The 16,307-nt window shown below is 40.6% G+C and overlaps 1 protein-coding gene across 1 annotated transcript; it reads right to left on the bottom strand.

Annotated features, from left to right (window-relative positions):
• Positions 1-1,131: 1,131 nt before the first annotated feature.
• On the bottom strand, positions 1,132-5,044 carry LOC116257236 (multicopper oxidase LPR1 homolog 1-like). The gene is made up of 3 exons (XM_031633842.1): positions 4,805-5,044; positions 2,682-4,151; positions 1,132-1,188 (listed from the first exon to the last, which is right to left on the bottom strand). Exons 1-3 carry the CDS (start codon positions 5,042-5,044, stop codon positions 1,132-1,134), a joined length of 1,767 nt encoding a protein of 588 aa, XP_031489702.1.
• Positions 5,045-16,307: the final 11,263 nt, after the last annotated feature.

The following is a 16,307-nucleotide window of genomic DNA, read 5'->3' as shown; positions in this document are numbered from 1 at the left end:
GTGGTGGTGGAAGAAGCTCACCCAACAGCTAAATGGTTTGTTTTCATCTCGGTTGAAAATAAGCTTCCGACTCTTGATAAGTGGCAACATAGGGGACAGGCGCTGGCTGATAGATGTTTTTGTTTGCAAGAAACAGGCTGAATCCGCTCTTCATGTGTTATTGTTTGCCTGCTGGCAATTAAATATCCAAACATGATTGTTTGGAAAAGGGAGGTTGTCCATTCATGGGGGGCGTTCAAGAGACTAAAATTTGGTTTAGCTACAGATTTTGAAAGGAACTGGGTGACTAGATGCTGGCAGCTCTGCTTCCACATAATGATTTGGAGGCTTTGGTGTAGTAGAAATAATTGTTTGCGGGCGACAGATGCTGGGAACGTGCTGGTTTGAGCCAAAAGTATCTGGAATTACTGCGCAGACTCTTCCTTAGCACTACTCAAATATTCAAAGCGAAAAAATCTACACGTAATTTTAAAAGATTTTCATTTAACCAATAAAAAAAATTTGAAACATTATATTTCAGGCCCTGTTAAATTATTGGAAGCTATAGTTAAGTCCCTCTAATGGAAATTTTGTGGCTTGGCCACTAGCACAGGAATGTTTAGATTAAGGAAAGCTTGAACCTGGTTAGATGTGCCATACCAGTGCACAAATTTTCGTGCACTAATGTGGTTAATGCTAAAATTCTCTTAGTTTACACTTAAAAAAAACTTTTTGTGAAGACAAAAATGAAGATGAAAAAAATAAAAAGACTATAAGGACATATTTTAATAAATTACTAAAATATCCTTCCCTCCTTCACTGCTTGATGCATGCAACTTTCACTCAAGAAAGCTGGGCACCTACGGCTTGAACAACCAACAAATCGATAGGTTGGACCGACAGATTGAACACCAAACTTCATATACAACTTTTTTTATTAGTTATAACGATTTCTTAAGAAAGTACTTGAAAAATCAATGCTCATTTGCTTACTGTGGGGCTGTAGCCGACAACCCTTCGTATCAATGTGAGGTACAGTCTCCCAATAATTCAAACACAAAGAATAAAGAAATAAACAACAAATTATAGAACTATCAATGCACACAACCTTGGCAAGGACCAGGCCAACTAATTATTAAAAGGATTATTTAATCACTTGGGGACAAGAACAAGTGGTCTCATCATGGAATTGTCTTCATGGTCTAGTATCTGCACCAACAGAGACATCAAGGCATGAGGTTCAGCACGTTGTAGATTATAAAACTAGTGCACGTAGAGAGTTTTTCATGCATGAACATGAGGGAGAAAATGGCTGAACAGTTGGGCGCAAAATTGTAATGAATTAAATTGCGTACAACGAACTTTTCGAAGTCAATATATGATAAATAAATATGTCTAGCAAAACTTTTTGTACCAGTTTTTACTATTTTTTATTCATTATGAAATTTCATAAGTACACGATTGGTTTTGCAAGAATCACCATTTACGTTCCTCAGTCACGTACAAACCCCTTTTTAATGTTCTGAAAATAAAATACCCATAAATATATGAATGGTTTAGCATCAAAATAATCATATTTTCAGCAACAAAATTGGGATCGATGTCTATTCCAAAAAGTTGACTACAGTAAAAACATTTATGATATTGGATTAATTTGCGGAAAATATGTTCAGACATACTACAAATTTCAGTTTTCTATATGGTCTGACCGTTATAGCATATGCCACGGCATTAGTTACTGAAGTTTAACTCTCTCTTGGCCTCGCACCCAAAAAGTAAATATCAAAAGTGATGTTAAAATGACAGCCAATTCCATTTCAATTTTAAATAGAAATGGTTTTTCGGACTTTCAAAATTTTTACCATCCTTTTTATCCTTATAGAGGCCTACCCATTTTATGACCGGGGTATTTTGTTTTTACATCCCTTTGTGCACAATTTTTTTTACTAGAGAGTGCATATACCCAGCTTAACAGAAAAAACTGCCTTCCCCAAATTTTTCATGTAAATTAAACTGATTTTTAACCCCTCCCCTAAGATATTGTCTTGTGATTCAAACATCTAAACTAGGTATTTGACGATGATTTCACAAAATTTTTTCAAGAAACATGTTTTTTGAAGGTGTCATCTAAACACCCTCTCATTACTTTTAATGAATGACATTATAAAGTTTTTCAAGGTGCGCAAGGAAGGGTGTGCATATCTGCAATCTGTGGGTTGCACAAAGAAACAACTAAACCAAGGAACGGTAAATGCGCGCCTCTTCAGCGATCATTAATTAGTTATACCAATATATTCAAAACAAATTAATCTTTCCCTCATTATCGATAAAAGTTCCTTGATCAATAACTTTTGGTTAATTGTTTGCTTCTTAAATCTGCATACTTTATCTCTAAGCTCAACAGTTTGGTCCCGACTAAAGCAAAAGAGATTTTGAGCTGTGGGAAGAGATAGAAAACTAGCTTACACAACATGAATTTGCTGACTAATTCACCAATGAACTCAATTTTTCGAACTCTGGAAACCTTTTCTGCTCACTTGTTAATGATGCGCCTCTTTTGGAAAACTTTCCGCATCTTCAATTCTTAACTTTGAATTTAGAATAAGATGAAAATTCTGGTGCTTTTCAAAACTATCTTGCTAATTTCCATTTCAGAAGACGCTCAAGGAGGTAATCATATGCAAGAGCAAACGTGGACTTACATGGCAATGGTAGACGTATCCAGGATAAGCAGTCGCATCGAACGGGTAAGGCTCTTTGCAGTGAACGAATTCAAACTTCACGACGACGGTGGTCATGAAGGACGGCGCCATCTTCACCACGTTCTTCCACGTCCTCTCGTTCATCGGCACAGGCACAACCTGACCCCTGGCATGCTTGCTCACGTTGCACTTGAGGGCATCATTCTCAACAGTCATGCATCCCATGAACTCCTCCACACCCACCAGCTCCCTCTGCTCTACCGCCTGGAAAACGGCAAGATGAATGTGCAGCGGGTGGTTGTCCGGCGTCAAGTTTATCACCTTCCAGACTTCCGTACTGCCAACTGCCGGCTTCTCCGTCGCTGGATCCTCGAACCTCCTGCCGTTGATGTACAAATGCGTCGGAGCTCCGGTCGAGCCGCCGTACTCATAGAACACAATGTACCTCGTCTTGACAGCCTCGTTGCAGACTGCCGAGGGATAAGTGATTAAATCCTGAGGGACCCGCGAATTATCCATATCATGTGCTAGCGGCGCCCTGCCCGCCGACTTCACCAAGAACATCATCACTTTTCCGGTCCTCGAGTCCGGTGGATCCCCGTGGGGAAATGGATAGACGGCGTCGTTGATCAGGGCGACCTTTCTGGTCGTCGACTCCGAGAAGTCGACGACGACGTCTGCGATCTCGGCCGGTGCGAGGAGGACGCTGGTGAGAGTGATGGGGTGTGGCAAATAGGCAGAGTCAGAGGCCAACTGAGTGAGGGCCATGCCGTTGCTCAGCGACAGGTTCAAGTAACGAGCGTTGCAGGCATTCAAGATCCTGAAACGGTACTTCCTTCTCTGCACCTTCAAGTAAGGCCAAGCTCTGCCATTGACTAAAATGGTGTCTCCAAAATACTCAGGCTGCCATATGGGGTGGATGTTAGGGTTCACCCCTGTGGTGTTGACGTAGACGGAGCCGTCCTTGTTGAAGGTCCGATCGAAGATCATGAGGTGCCTGTCGAACTTGCCTGTTGGCACGCCCAATGGAGCCTCTTCCTCAGGGCTGCGGACCACGTAGGCGCCAAGGAGACCGACCAGCAGGTTCGTTCTGGTTAGCCCCAGGGCGTGGTCGTGGTACCAGAGGTTGCCTGGGAGCTGGTGCTGGTTGGGGTAGGTGTAGGTCCGCCGGCTCCAGGCCGGTCCGGTCTCGCTGAAGTTGGCCGTGAACCAGGCTAACGGGTTGCCGTCGCTCTGTGGTGACTGGATGCCGCCGTGGAGGTGGACGGCGGTGGGGACTCCTCTGTTTGGTATGGCGGTGGGGATGGTTGGGTCCCAAGGGAGGATGTGCTTGTGGGGGAGGTGGTTTTCCCAAGTGACGTAGGTGGGCACTGAGTCGAGGGCTTCGATGGTCGGGCCCGGCACCGTCGCTTCTTCCGGAGATGTGCCGAATGCAAACACCGTCGTCGGCGGTAGATCTCGGTGGAATTTCTGGCCAACGGAGAATGAAGAATGTGGTCGCTCGTTATCAGTAATTGCAAGTGAAGAAATTACCAAATTTATGTTTTCATATAACTATCATGTAATCGCAGAATAAGAAAAAAGGGAAAAAGTTCTATCTGAACAGAAGTTTTGTGGAAAAGAAGCGACCTATCTCTAATAAATTAAAATTCCCTCATAATTAAGAGCGTCAGATTTCTCTCCCATAACTACCAATGTATTTCATATTTCCATGGATCGAAGGTAAACAAATATATATATATATATATATATATATATAAAGTATAAGTTTTCCTCAATACTTTCGGTGGAAATATCCTTTAGTAAAGAAGAATCGAGCACAGGTCATTCTTGTCACAAATTGATAGATTAACTCTCAGTGCATCAAGAACATCAATCTTCAGGAGTAAAACTCGAGTCAGTTGTTGACATTTGTTAATGTTAAGCACAATAAATAAGCAGGCTAATGGTAGATGCGTCTACATTCTGATGGGGATGTTTGCAAATGAGCAAATTAAGCTGCTGAGGCAATTAACTTTGGTGGAGTTAGGAAGATCTTATCAGAACTTCATATATATATATATATATATATATATATATATATATATATATAGAGAGAGAGAGAGAGAGAGAGAGAGAGATACCCATTTCTTCATAAACATGCCAACGGCGATGTGCTTAGGCTTTGGCACCCCATGGACGTAGGAATAACCATACACCTTTGGCATGTTTGGCAGTTTGTCAACGAACATATGTAGGGTGTCATCTTGATTTTCGAGCAGTTTTTGCCTTGTAGAATAAGCAGCCTTCAGTTGATAGCCACGAACACAACAAGCAATTACATTTAGCAGTACAACAGCGACGAAACAATAGAACAGCTTCATCTTCGCAGTTCCTATATATATTTTCATTGCATGGTCAGTTTACTCAATATTGTTCTTCAAATAATAAATTAAAACAAAGAAATCTATTTCTCTTGCGTAAATAAACACGAAACATCTTTCCTGTTGATAAGCAGAAACAATATCACCAGGGAACTTTTAGATAACGTCGATCTCCATTAGACAATGTCGCCTAACCATGTGGCCACCTTATGCGGCCTACGTACGTCTAATTAGCACCTTCACCTGGGAACAGTTTTTCTTCTAAGATGAGTGTTTTTCCCTTTTTTCTCATGTATGACACAACGCCACCTACAGTTAATGAAGAACTTACAAGGTAATCAAAACAACTACGACGAAGAACACGCATGGAATTCAGACGAAGTTGTACATCATGATATCACTCTCTATAGGTGATAATTGATCTGTGCCATCCGTCACAGCAAATGACAGTAATTAATTAATGAACCAATAAGTACCAACTGACATTTCTTGTAGATACATGTCTGACCGGTGAGTGGACAAACGAACCAGAGAGAGAAAGAGAGGGACAGAGAGAAAGGGAGGCCTAAAATTGAATTACGAAGATGTAGAGCTGAAGGAAGAACTCCAGTTGTGTGAGAGACAGAGAGAGAGAGATCTCAACCTTGGGTGGGGGCCGTGGGGCTTCGGACGCTAAGGTATATAAAGGCGGAGGTGGTTGAATCTTATTTAACGTGTTGAGATGTTTTTTATTGGCAGGCGTCGACCTCTCCATAAATAATTAGGTTCTTGGTATTTCATGACAGTCTGGCCAGTGCATTGACTTGGCTTGGGCAGATCCCCAAATGAGCGGCGACTTGGTAATTAAAAGATGGTCGACTAGTACTATGAGGCCCACCGTTTCGCATTAAGAACACCTTGTGGCCCTTTCATGACTATGCCCCGAACACTTTTTTTTTTTTTTTTAGGGTAAGTGGATTTTTCATTTACTTTTCCAAAAAAAAGGCCATTACCTTCCATGTGCCTCTCAACCCTATGGCTCATAGAGTATGTTTGGAGACTTTTATGATGCAAGGGAGACATGACAGCGACTATAGGTATTGTAACTTAAGACTCCTTGTGACTGGACCTTCTGACCACTTAGTGCACTATCCCGTCTCAAGGCGTATGCCCCAAACACTTAAGTTTTCCATGCATGGAACAGTCACACAGTGTTCCCAATACACGGCACATCCACCGGGCTTGCTCTAAATACTACCAACGCGAGAGGCTCTCTGGGCCTTTTCCCCAAACCAACCCACGGCTTCGCCAGTTGACTTCAACTCAAACAATTGGTCTGGATTATAGTGAGTGATCGATGTGCTTTCATCCCCTTCTACTAGAGCAAATAAGAAGAAAGATCGTTGACACGTCAGAGGTGGTTCTTTTGTCTGTAGTGCACTAGAGGGTACTTCCTTGGGATGGTTAAGGTTTTGTGGCCGGAGATGGATCTTTTCTCTGATGGTCATTTTCCAGATTTTGGGCGCTCATATAGGGAAGAGGAGCGCTACACTGAGATCTGCACTGGTTTCATCTAGGAAGGAGATGATTGGGAGATTGTGTTCTTTATGGGCAAGGATTGTGGTAGAATGAAGAGGAATTAAGTTGGGTTACGAAGAACAAAATATGGAAAGTTGCAGGAAAGACTCTTGCTACAGCAATTTGCGACCAAGTCAGCCCTTATGCATAAGTCCTAAAATCAAGCTACCCCTATGAAGCAGATTTCTGATTATGGGGCCTATGCTTTGGAGCAGTAGTGTTTTTTAATCAGTTGCTCATGGATTGGGAGGCAATTTTTTGGAGGCGGACTCTCTAGATTCTTTGATGACGAAGAATGGCTTTGCTCAAATTCGGGTAGATCTGCCCCCTAAAGCGGTTCTCAAGCTAGAAGTTTTTTTTTTTTGTTGGGGGCTGGAAAATTTCCCAAATAATCGTTACAAGGGGAGATTACAATTTGTTGATATTGTGGAACGAATACTCATCCCTCGAGGATTGTCCAGCCAGAGATGAAGTTAGTGCCCTGAAGGCGAGTGCTATGAAAAATTCATAATAACCCAGGGATAATGACCCCAAGAATCAGGAAGACAACTAGGGGCATCGGAAATTTTGGGAGGTCAATAATAGTGAGAATGAATTTAATGTTCTAGTATCTTTGGGCAGGGGGATGAGATAGAAGTTGTACATAAAGGATGGGCCAAATGGTCGTGTATGAACGGAATGAAAAAATGGTGAAAAAAATGGGGCCAATACTCATGGACGTTAGAAAGCTTCAGAATTTCATAGAGATGGAAGGAAGTTCAGGGTGAAAATATCATTTTGGAATTCCATGTGAATCCTTTTGTAGAAAATGGTTACTACAAGTTGATATTAGAAGGGGATGATGGTTCTCTTGGCTTTACTTTTACAGCTCAAGCTATTGTCCAATGTCCACATAATGGTAGGATGGGTGACTTTGAGGAAAACCTAAAAAGGAAATCATCCATTTCATTTGTTTCATGCACACAGGTGGGTGCTAGAGGTCGTGGAAGACATGGATTGAAAGGAGGTTGTATTGCAGGATGCAAGCAACTTTTGTCCAGCTGTAATGACATTAGAGGGCTAAGCAGTAAAAGAAAGACGGTGTGTAGAGGCCAGTGATCAGAAATGCAGAAGAATTTAGAGGAACTTTTTCCTGGAGAGGGCTATTTTTTGATATCCTAACATGAAATTTGTTCTTGGAATATGCAGGGCCATGGTAGATGGGTTATTCATATGGGATTGAAACTGCTCGTGTATTAGCAAAGTCTTGATTGTTTGATTGCAGTAATTTCAATGCTCATTTGGGAGGGATTTTTCACTTGAAGGAAATAAGCCCCTCATCTAGTTGTGTAATGTAATTGTTGGTTAGCAGATAGTAAAACACATATAATTGCAGGATAGAGCCCTTGTAAAGTGTAGGGTCATGTTCTAGCTGTTGATAAATTTTGAATTTTTGTTCATTGTGTGAATAGAGGAAAAAAGAGAAAGATATGTGATTGGCAGATATGTTTGACTCCTGAGAAATAGGATGTTAAATCATTTAGAATCTATTCTACAAAATTATGGGGATCCTTGCATACTCATTGGTGATTTTAGTGCCATGAGAAATAAGCATGACAAATAGGGAGAAAGCTGAGTTACTACTCTTGCCTGAGTTTTAATTCTTTCTTGGATAGTTGTGGATTGGTGATGATGGAGGATGAGACTTATAAGCATTCATGGGTTAATAATAGATCAGGTGAAAGTTTGATTATGTGTACACTAGACAAGTGTATGATCAATCGTCCTTGGCTGGAACAATGGGGTGTTAGTGGTAAGTTTAGAATGTTTTAGAGAGTGTCTTCAGAACATCGGTAGTGGTCTTCTTTGGATAAAATAGAAATAGAGTATTGTCCAATTCCTTGTTTAAACACTATCTTCATTGGGGTGAGAAACCTGAATGTTGAATTACAGTAAAACAAGGTTGGAGGCAGCTAGTTGTCCTTTGATTATGGTCAACTCTAAATTGAAGAGGGTGAGAAAGAGTTCGTATTTTTTTGAGTAAGATTTGTTTGAGTAGAAAGTTTGATATAATTAAAGGGATTCAAGTTTCTCTTGATGAAGTTCAAGTCAGGCTAGAAAGAGGATTCCATGTTAATGGAGTGTAAGAACTACTATTGAGAAAGGCTTTGGAGTAGATAGAGAGGATGTTGAAATAGAAATCAAGGCTGAAATGGCATCTTGATGAAGATGGAAATTTAGCATTTTTTTCATGTTATTACAAAGGTTCGAAGAGCGAAGAAAAAAAATTAATTTGCTGGTTCATAATGGTAAAAGGATATAAGATTTTCGTGAGATTAGAAGGACTTGTGAATCCCTCTTTCAAGAGTTATTAGGTCGAGAGTAGGGATCTGGGGAGTTCAAGCAGAATTTGTGGGAAAAGATTGCTGGTATATTGAATTGGAATGCGACAAATCTTTCAATAAAAAACATAGGTTGTAACATCCCGATTTTTAGATGCAATTTCTCTTACGTTTTACTGGATTTTGAGGTGTTTTTCACAATTTATTTCTTTTGGTTGGTAACTCATGATTTCTAAAGTTTAAGAAAGACACCAATATTACATTGAAACATTTCATTAGGCATAGCTAAAGTTGTAGCCATAGGCCCAAAAACCATATTTGAAACTATTTTCAACCATGGTCTTCCTTATGGCGGCTAATAAAGTGACCATCACAATGGCCCTTGTAATTATTGACTTTTTCCTATGCTTTTCGTTATGGCTATTGTATCCACCAGCTATGATCTACCAACACCACTTGCCATAGTTTTGGTTGTGGCTTTTGCTTGCGACAACCACAACTACTTATGCATTAAGCATGGAAAAAGCTATGACCATTGTAACTATTTTAATATATATATGTATGGAGAGAGAGAGAGAGAGAGAGAGAGAAAGAAGAGAGGAAGGAGGGAGAGCCAGATTTAATTTTCAAATTTGACTAAAATAGTTTCTACATCAATATTCATTACATAATCTTTACAAATCCTTTTTTTCAACTTTCTTGACCAGGCTATATGCTCTAAGTAGATACCATGGGGCTAATTCAACTATGCCACCTACACCCTTATAGAGAAAATATGCACAAGCAAGTAAATATAGGTAAAATAAGGATTGAGAGGATGGACTTACCTAGAGTATATACCAAGAAGTAATAGTGGTAATCAATAAAACATGCCCATATTGATCTTGAAATGAATCCAACAACAACTCTCTATGACAAAAATGCCCCAAACCACAACATTGATGTCTAACAAAAACAAAATATCAATAAAACCAAAACATGATGCGCCAGCACTACAATAGACCCAAAACCTTCTCAGTAGGATGTGAGTTCAGCCATCTGATCAACCTACTGACCTGAGTTTGCCAAAACCTGAGAAAAAATAAAACGACAGAAGGCTTAGCCCTCGTAGTATGGAAACAAGCCAAAAAGATCCATAACCCTTTTAGGGAAAGGCACAAATATTAGATATGATAAATATGAAAGCAAATCACTATCATGTCATGATAAGGAATACAATCACCCATCACATAAACCACGACATGTAAAGGCCACACAATGGCCACAATAGCACATTCATTAGTCACATGAAATTCATGCGGGGACAGAACATTCAAAATCACTTCATTCACACACACTTCATTCACATTCTTTTTGTTTACATTAGCTTTAGTAAATTGAAAGTTGTTATGGGTGCAAACACAGACACGTGCACACCGCGGGCAGCCTACAACCGACACAACCCCCATGGTGGCAGGAGCCCAACGCTCCAAGCACATTACACAACAATACCTTGGGGCCTTGCACCGCCTGCGCTCTGAACATGCAAGACCAGTGGCGAAGACGGGACATCTCCCAAACACATTGCCACAACTCACTGGCCCCTCATTTCTTATTCTTTCTTACTTATCATTAAGAAAGCACATTTATAAAATGACCAGTTAGCTCAAGAGGTTGGTAAACTTCACTAGTGCACCCCTACCTTCAATTGGCTCCACACAAAGGCTACACATATAGTTAACATTTTTAGCTAGCCGTCATAACATTACAGGTACAACTACCCTTCAATTTTGTTCAATTGCATTATTGCCCACGGCAATGCATATGCAACATACTACGACATTCATATTAATCAAATATATCAATCACATCTTTCAAAACTTAGCCAAACTATGGAGAGTAGTCTCGATCTTTCGAATGGCTCGTAGCTTTTCTATGCAATTATCATTATAGGATGCTTTCTAATGCACAATCGGGATCGAGAAGATACTCGACTCAATACCCCACCTCATCTGTCCCCAGCAGTTATCATTTCTAGTATGCACATGTAATTGCGTAGTAATTTTAAAAACAAAACTAATCACATAAGCAATCAATTTTCATGTATACATTCATTCAATCACATCATGATCATTCAATCACATCATAATCATGGGATCCAACGATCCTCACAACACACATTCAAAAGTTGGCGCCAGGCAAGGATTTTCCTAGCATGTTGCAATACTTACATGCATCTACAAAATTACCCAAAATGCCTCAAGGTTCGAATCACATTGCTCAAGGTCTACTTGATGTGGTCGGTTTACCTGCAAACATAAGCAAGTGATAAATTCTCTACTCGAATAGTTTTACAATCTATGCAAGTATAACATACAATCATTGAGGCATAGGTCATTGCCTCAAGAGAGTGTCGACGGGTTGTATCGAACCAAAGCCCTCCAATAGATCTCTTCCCAACTCTTTGAGGTTATCACCAAACGATTTATGTTCCGAGTTTTCAATTCAACCAATCCCTAATACGTTTCTCCCTTGCTTTCTCAGTTGAGACGTCTTCACCAAAATTAAGTTTCCCAACTTACATATTCTTTCCCAACTAACGCCATGATATACACATTCACAATAGCATGCACCACATGTTTCCGAAAATGGTTCTAAATCTTCTCAACCACATCAAATCTCTACAATACTTCTTATTTGCTTCGAAAATTAACCCATCATGCGAGAGGGACAATTAGATATGTAGATCCTCGTCCTTCTCAAAATAGTCATAAACTTTTCCCAAAATAGCAACATTACTAATATGTATTCTAAATCATAGAATCATGAGTCTAGCATACTCAAATAATAATTATACATGCACTAACAGTAAATTTGAGATAATTTAAGCTCGATTAGGCCTGACTCATCCCAATCTTAGAGTCTAAACTGTCGTAGTGTTCCCGGCAGCCACCTCAAATGTTTGATTGATCCCCAAGCGGCAAAAATCATCCAATGCCGCCACCACCAACGCCTTCTATTCACTGTTAAGAAAAGAAAGATGCATCCCCAAGCTGCAATTCCAATCCAACAACCACCAAATAGTGAGAATCAATGGAAAAAGGTTTAAGAGAGGGGTCTGTCGTTAGAAGGGGGCCCACGATAGCTATGAGGGAGGCTAAAGACGAACGAGAGAGAGGACACGAGAGGATGGGAGTGGGAGAGAGGCAGCACATGTGAGGGAGATAGTGAGAGAGGGGAAACCAAGGGTTCAGGTGAGGGAGAAAGGGCCGACAGAGAGGGAAAATCGAGTGGGATATGGGGAGATGGAGAGGAGGAGACAGAAGAGACGAGGAGAGGGGGCTCAAGTAGTGAGAGAGCGTGGGCAGTGGGAGGGCACTGACAGAGAGATATGGAATAGACAGAGAGAGCGAGAGAGACGAGAGGGCAAAAGAGAATGCAGAGAAAGAGAGCGTGCAGAGAGGGAGAGTGCAGGAGAAGGAGGGAGACAATGAGGGCGAGAGAGTGTGCGAAGGAGACGAGAAGGTAGTAGAGGAAAGGGACCGTGCAGGAGAGAACTGGCAGGAAGGAGAAGGAGATGGCAAGGGAGAGTGAGCAGGTGTGAGAGAAGGAGGGTTCACCTGAGCGCCACCGCCATCGCTGCCCTTAACTTCCATCGCCGCTGCACAGACCTCCGCCTTCCTCTTCTCTGCACGGGGCGTTCGCTTGCAACAAGAGAGGCAATGAAGAGGGAGACCGAGAGGAAGGAAGAGGGAGAAGAGGCGTCGGGCTCCTCTTCAAGGAATGGATTTTGGGTCCGGATCTGGATCCTGATCCAACTCAACCTGCCCAAATGAAAATTGTTACATCCTACCCTCCTTAAATAAAATTCTGTCATCGAAATTTGGATCATACCTCAGTCTAAGAACATGTGTGAATACTTTTTTGCATATCATCCTTGAGTTCCCATGTGCTTTTCTTCAACCCATGGTGTTGCCATTTCACTTTCACTAAAGTGCGAAGCACTTGCTTTCTTTAATTTACAATTCTAATAGGTTTTTCTTTCATTGTCAAATCATCTTGCACTTTAAGACCTTGAAAGTCAATGACATGTGTAAGATTTGGTACGTACTTTTGAAGCATGGAAACATGAAAAACATCATGAACATGACTCAAATTAGGTGGTAGTGCCAATCTGTAATGAACCTTGGGGTCAACTTTCCCTTGATACTAAATCGAAAAATGCCTTTAGTAGGTGAAATTTTCAAGAACAGATGATCACAAACGTCAAAAGCCAACTCTCTATGTTGAATGTCAGCAAAACTTTTATGTCTATTATGAGCAGTCAACGACTTTTTCCTTATCGATTGTACTTAGTTCGTATAATGTTGCAGTACCAAAGGGTTTATCTCCCAATTCAATCCAACAAGTTGGCGATCGGCATGGTCTTCTATATAAGGCCTCAAAAGGTATAATTTTGATACTAGAATGGTAACTATTATTATATGCGAACTTTGCCAATTTCACATGTTTATTCTATTCTCCTTTGCAGTCCAAAATACAAGCACGCAACATGTCCTCTAAGGTCTGAATGGTCCTCTCAGATTTCCCATCAGTTTGGGGTTGGAACTCTTTGCTCAGCTTAAGCTTAGTACCCAATGCCATTTGCAATTACCCCCAAAACCTAGAGGTAAAACGTGGATCTCGATCCGCAATAATCGACTTTGACACAACATGCAATTTCACTATCTCGCTAATATATAACTCTGTGAGACTTTCCAATTATTGATAGATATTGATTGGCAGAAAATGAGCGGACTTAGTAAGTCGATCAACAATCACCCATATGTTATTATGTTGTCTCCTGGTGTGAGGTAAACCAACCACACAATCCATCGTAATGTCCCCCATTTCCACACTGGAATATCTATCCTCTGCAACAAGCCTCCTGGTCGTTCATGTTCTGCTTTGACCCATTGACAAACTAAGCATTTTGCTACGTATTTTGCAATTTTGCGCTTCATTTCAGGCCACCAGAAAATTTATTTCATATCCTGAAACATCTTTGTACTGCCACGGTGTATAGCAAATTTGGATTTGTAAGCTTCATCGAGCAACTGACGCTTCACCTCTTCATCTCTAGGGACCCACAATCTTTGTCGAAACCACAAGGAATCATCTTCATCTTGATACCAAAGAGAATTTACCTTCTTACTTTCTTCCATATTTTTAGCAAAATCAGGATCCTCTTTTTGCTTCAAGATAAGCTCCTCCAATAGAGGATGTTGTATCAAGGTAGTCATTGTTGCTCTATTCTCGTCACAAAGGTGAGGCTGCCATGCTATCATATCATGCAACAATGTTCAAGAGTGATTTATCATACTAAATATTGTTGCCTTAGCAAGATTTAAAATCATAATATTTTAAGTATTCAATCCATCTTCTCTGCCTCAGATTGAGATTCCTTTAGGAGAATATGTATTTCAACGACTTGTGGTCTGTAAACACATCAAATATTGCCCCATATAGATAATGCCTCTATATCTTTAGTGCGAACACTAACACTCCCAATTCCAAATCATGAGTGAGATATTGTTTCCCAAGCGCCTTCAACTGTGTTGATGCATAAGCCACTATACGGTCATGTTGCATCAGTATACAACTATAACCGATTCTCAATGCATTGGTGTATACCAAATGACCCGATGGAAGTGTCAAAATAAGGATGGTGGTAAGCTTGTCCTTCAAAGTTTGGAAACTCTTTTCGCACTCCTCATTCTACACAAACTTCACTCATTTTCTTAATAGCTTAGTCATGGGAATACCTATTTTTGAAAAGTCTTGTATAAACCTGCAATAGTATCTTGCCAATCTCAAAAAGTTTTTAACCTCAGTCACATTGCATGGCATCCTCCAGTCCTGTACAACCGACACCTTAGCCGGATCTACGGAAACCCCATCCTTTGAGATCACATGACCAAGGAAGTTTGCCTTCTTTAGCTAAAATTCACATTTCAAGTATTTGACATATAACTTATACTTGCGTAAAATACCCAATACACTCCTTAAGTGATCTCTGTGCTTTGCTTCACTATCTAAGTGCACCAAAATATCATCCACAAAGACGATAACAAACCGATCTAAGTAGTCTTGGAAAACCCGATTCATGAGGTCCATAAACGCTACAGGAGCATTGGTCAAACAAAAAGGTATGACCCTGAATTCAAAGTGCCCATATCTAGTTCGAAAGGCAGTCTTAGCAACATCTTCCTCCTGAATCAAGAGTTGATGATAACCTATCCTCAAATCGATTTTGGAGAATACCTTCGCATTCTTGAGCTGATCAAACAAGTCTTCAATTTTAAGTAGCGGATACTTATTCTTGATGGTGACTTGATTTAACATACAATAATCTATACACAAGCACATCGTTCTATTTTTTTTCTTAACAAATAATACGGGTGCTCCCTAAGGTGACACACTAGGACGAATGAAGCTCTTATCTAAGAGTTTCTACAATTGCTTCTTCAATTATTCTAACTCTATGGGTGCCATACGGTATGGTACCTTAGAAATAGGAGTTGTCCTTGATAACACCTCTATCTTAAATTCAATTTCTCGTGTTGGAGGCAAACTTGATAGCTCTTCAGGGAACACAACGGGATACTCACTCACAATGGCAACATTCTGTAACCTCACCGGTTCAGTCTCATTGGTCAACATGTTGACCAAGAATGCAACACTCCCATTACTAACACTTGTTTAGCCTTTAGTACAGACACCAATATCTTATATGTTCAACTGGCTTTTCGTGCTTGGAATTTCACTAGATTCATCTCATTAGTCAACAATTGTATCTAATTCTTTCTGCAATCTATGTTGGCATAATGCATGTACAACCAATCCATACCCAAAATGACATCAAACTCACTAAGACTTATGATCACCAACTATGCAGGTAAGTGGTGTCGATGGATCTCCACATCTACATCAGGTAGATCTTAGCTATACAAATCTTGTGCATGCATAGTGTTGACCACTTTTAGGACGTACAACATCTTACTAGCTGACACTTCTAGTGAAGTGGCAAATCGACTAGATATAAAAGAATGAGTCATCCTGGAATCAAACAACACTCTAGCAATGTGAGAACCAACAAGTAGTGTACCTTCAATAAGACCGTGTGCCTGAAAGCTCCTCCACAGTAGTTGCATATACACGTCCTGTCGTTTGTTGGGCGCTAGAAGGACCGGCCTCGTACTTCTTCAACTCTTTTCCTCACATTGTGACGCAATCTTTGATGAAGTGTTCCATCCTTCCACAGTGCAAACACGCTTCGGTCTCTTGATAGCATGGCTTCCCGGGGTGCACACATGAGCAAGTAGGGCACATCGGTGGAGTCGAAGTAGTCACTGCTCCCTGTATGG

Source organism: Nymphaea colorata, chromosome 7 (assembly GCF_008831285.2).
Source record: "Nymphaea colorata isolate Beijing-Zhang1983 chromosome 7, ASM883128v2, whole genome shotgun sequence".
In the NCBI taxonomy this organism is placed as follows: Eukaryota; Viridiplantae; Streptophyta; class Magnoliopsida; order Nymphaeales; family Nymphaeaceae; genus Nymphaea; species Nymphaea colorata.
The sequence above is the reverse complement of the archived record's forward strand: the minus strand, read 5'-3'. Positions and strand labels throughout refer to the sequence as shown.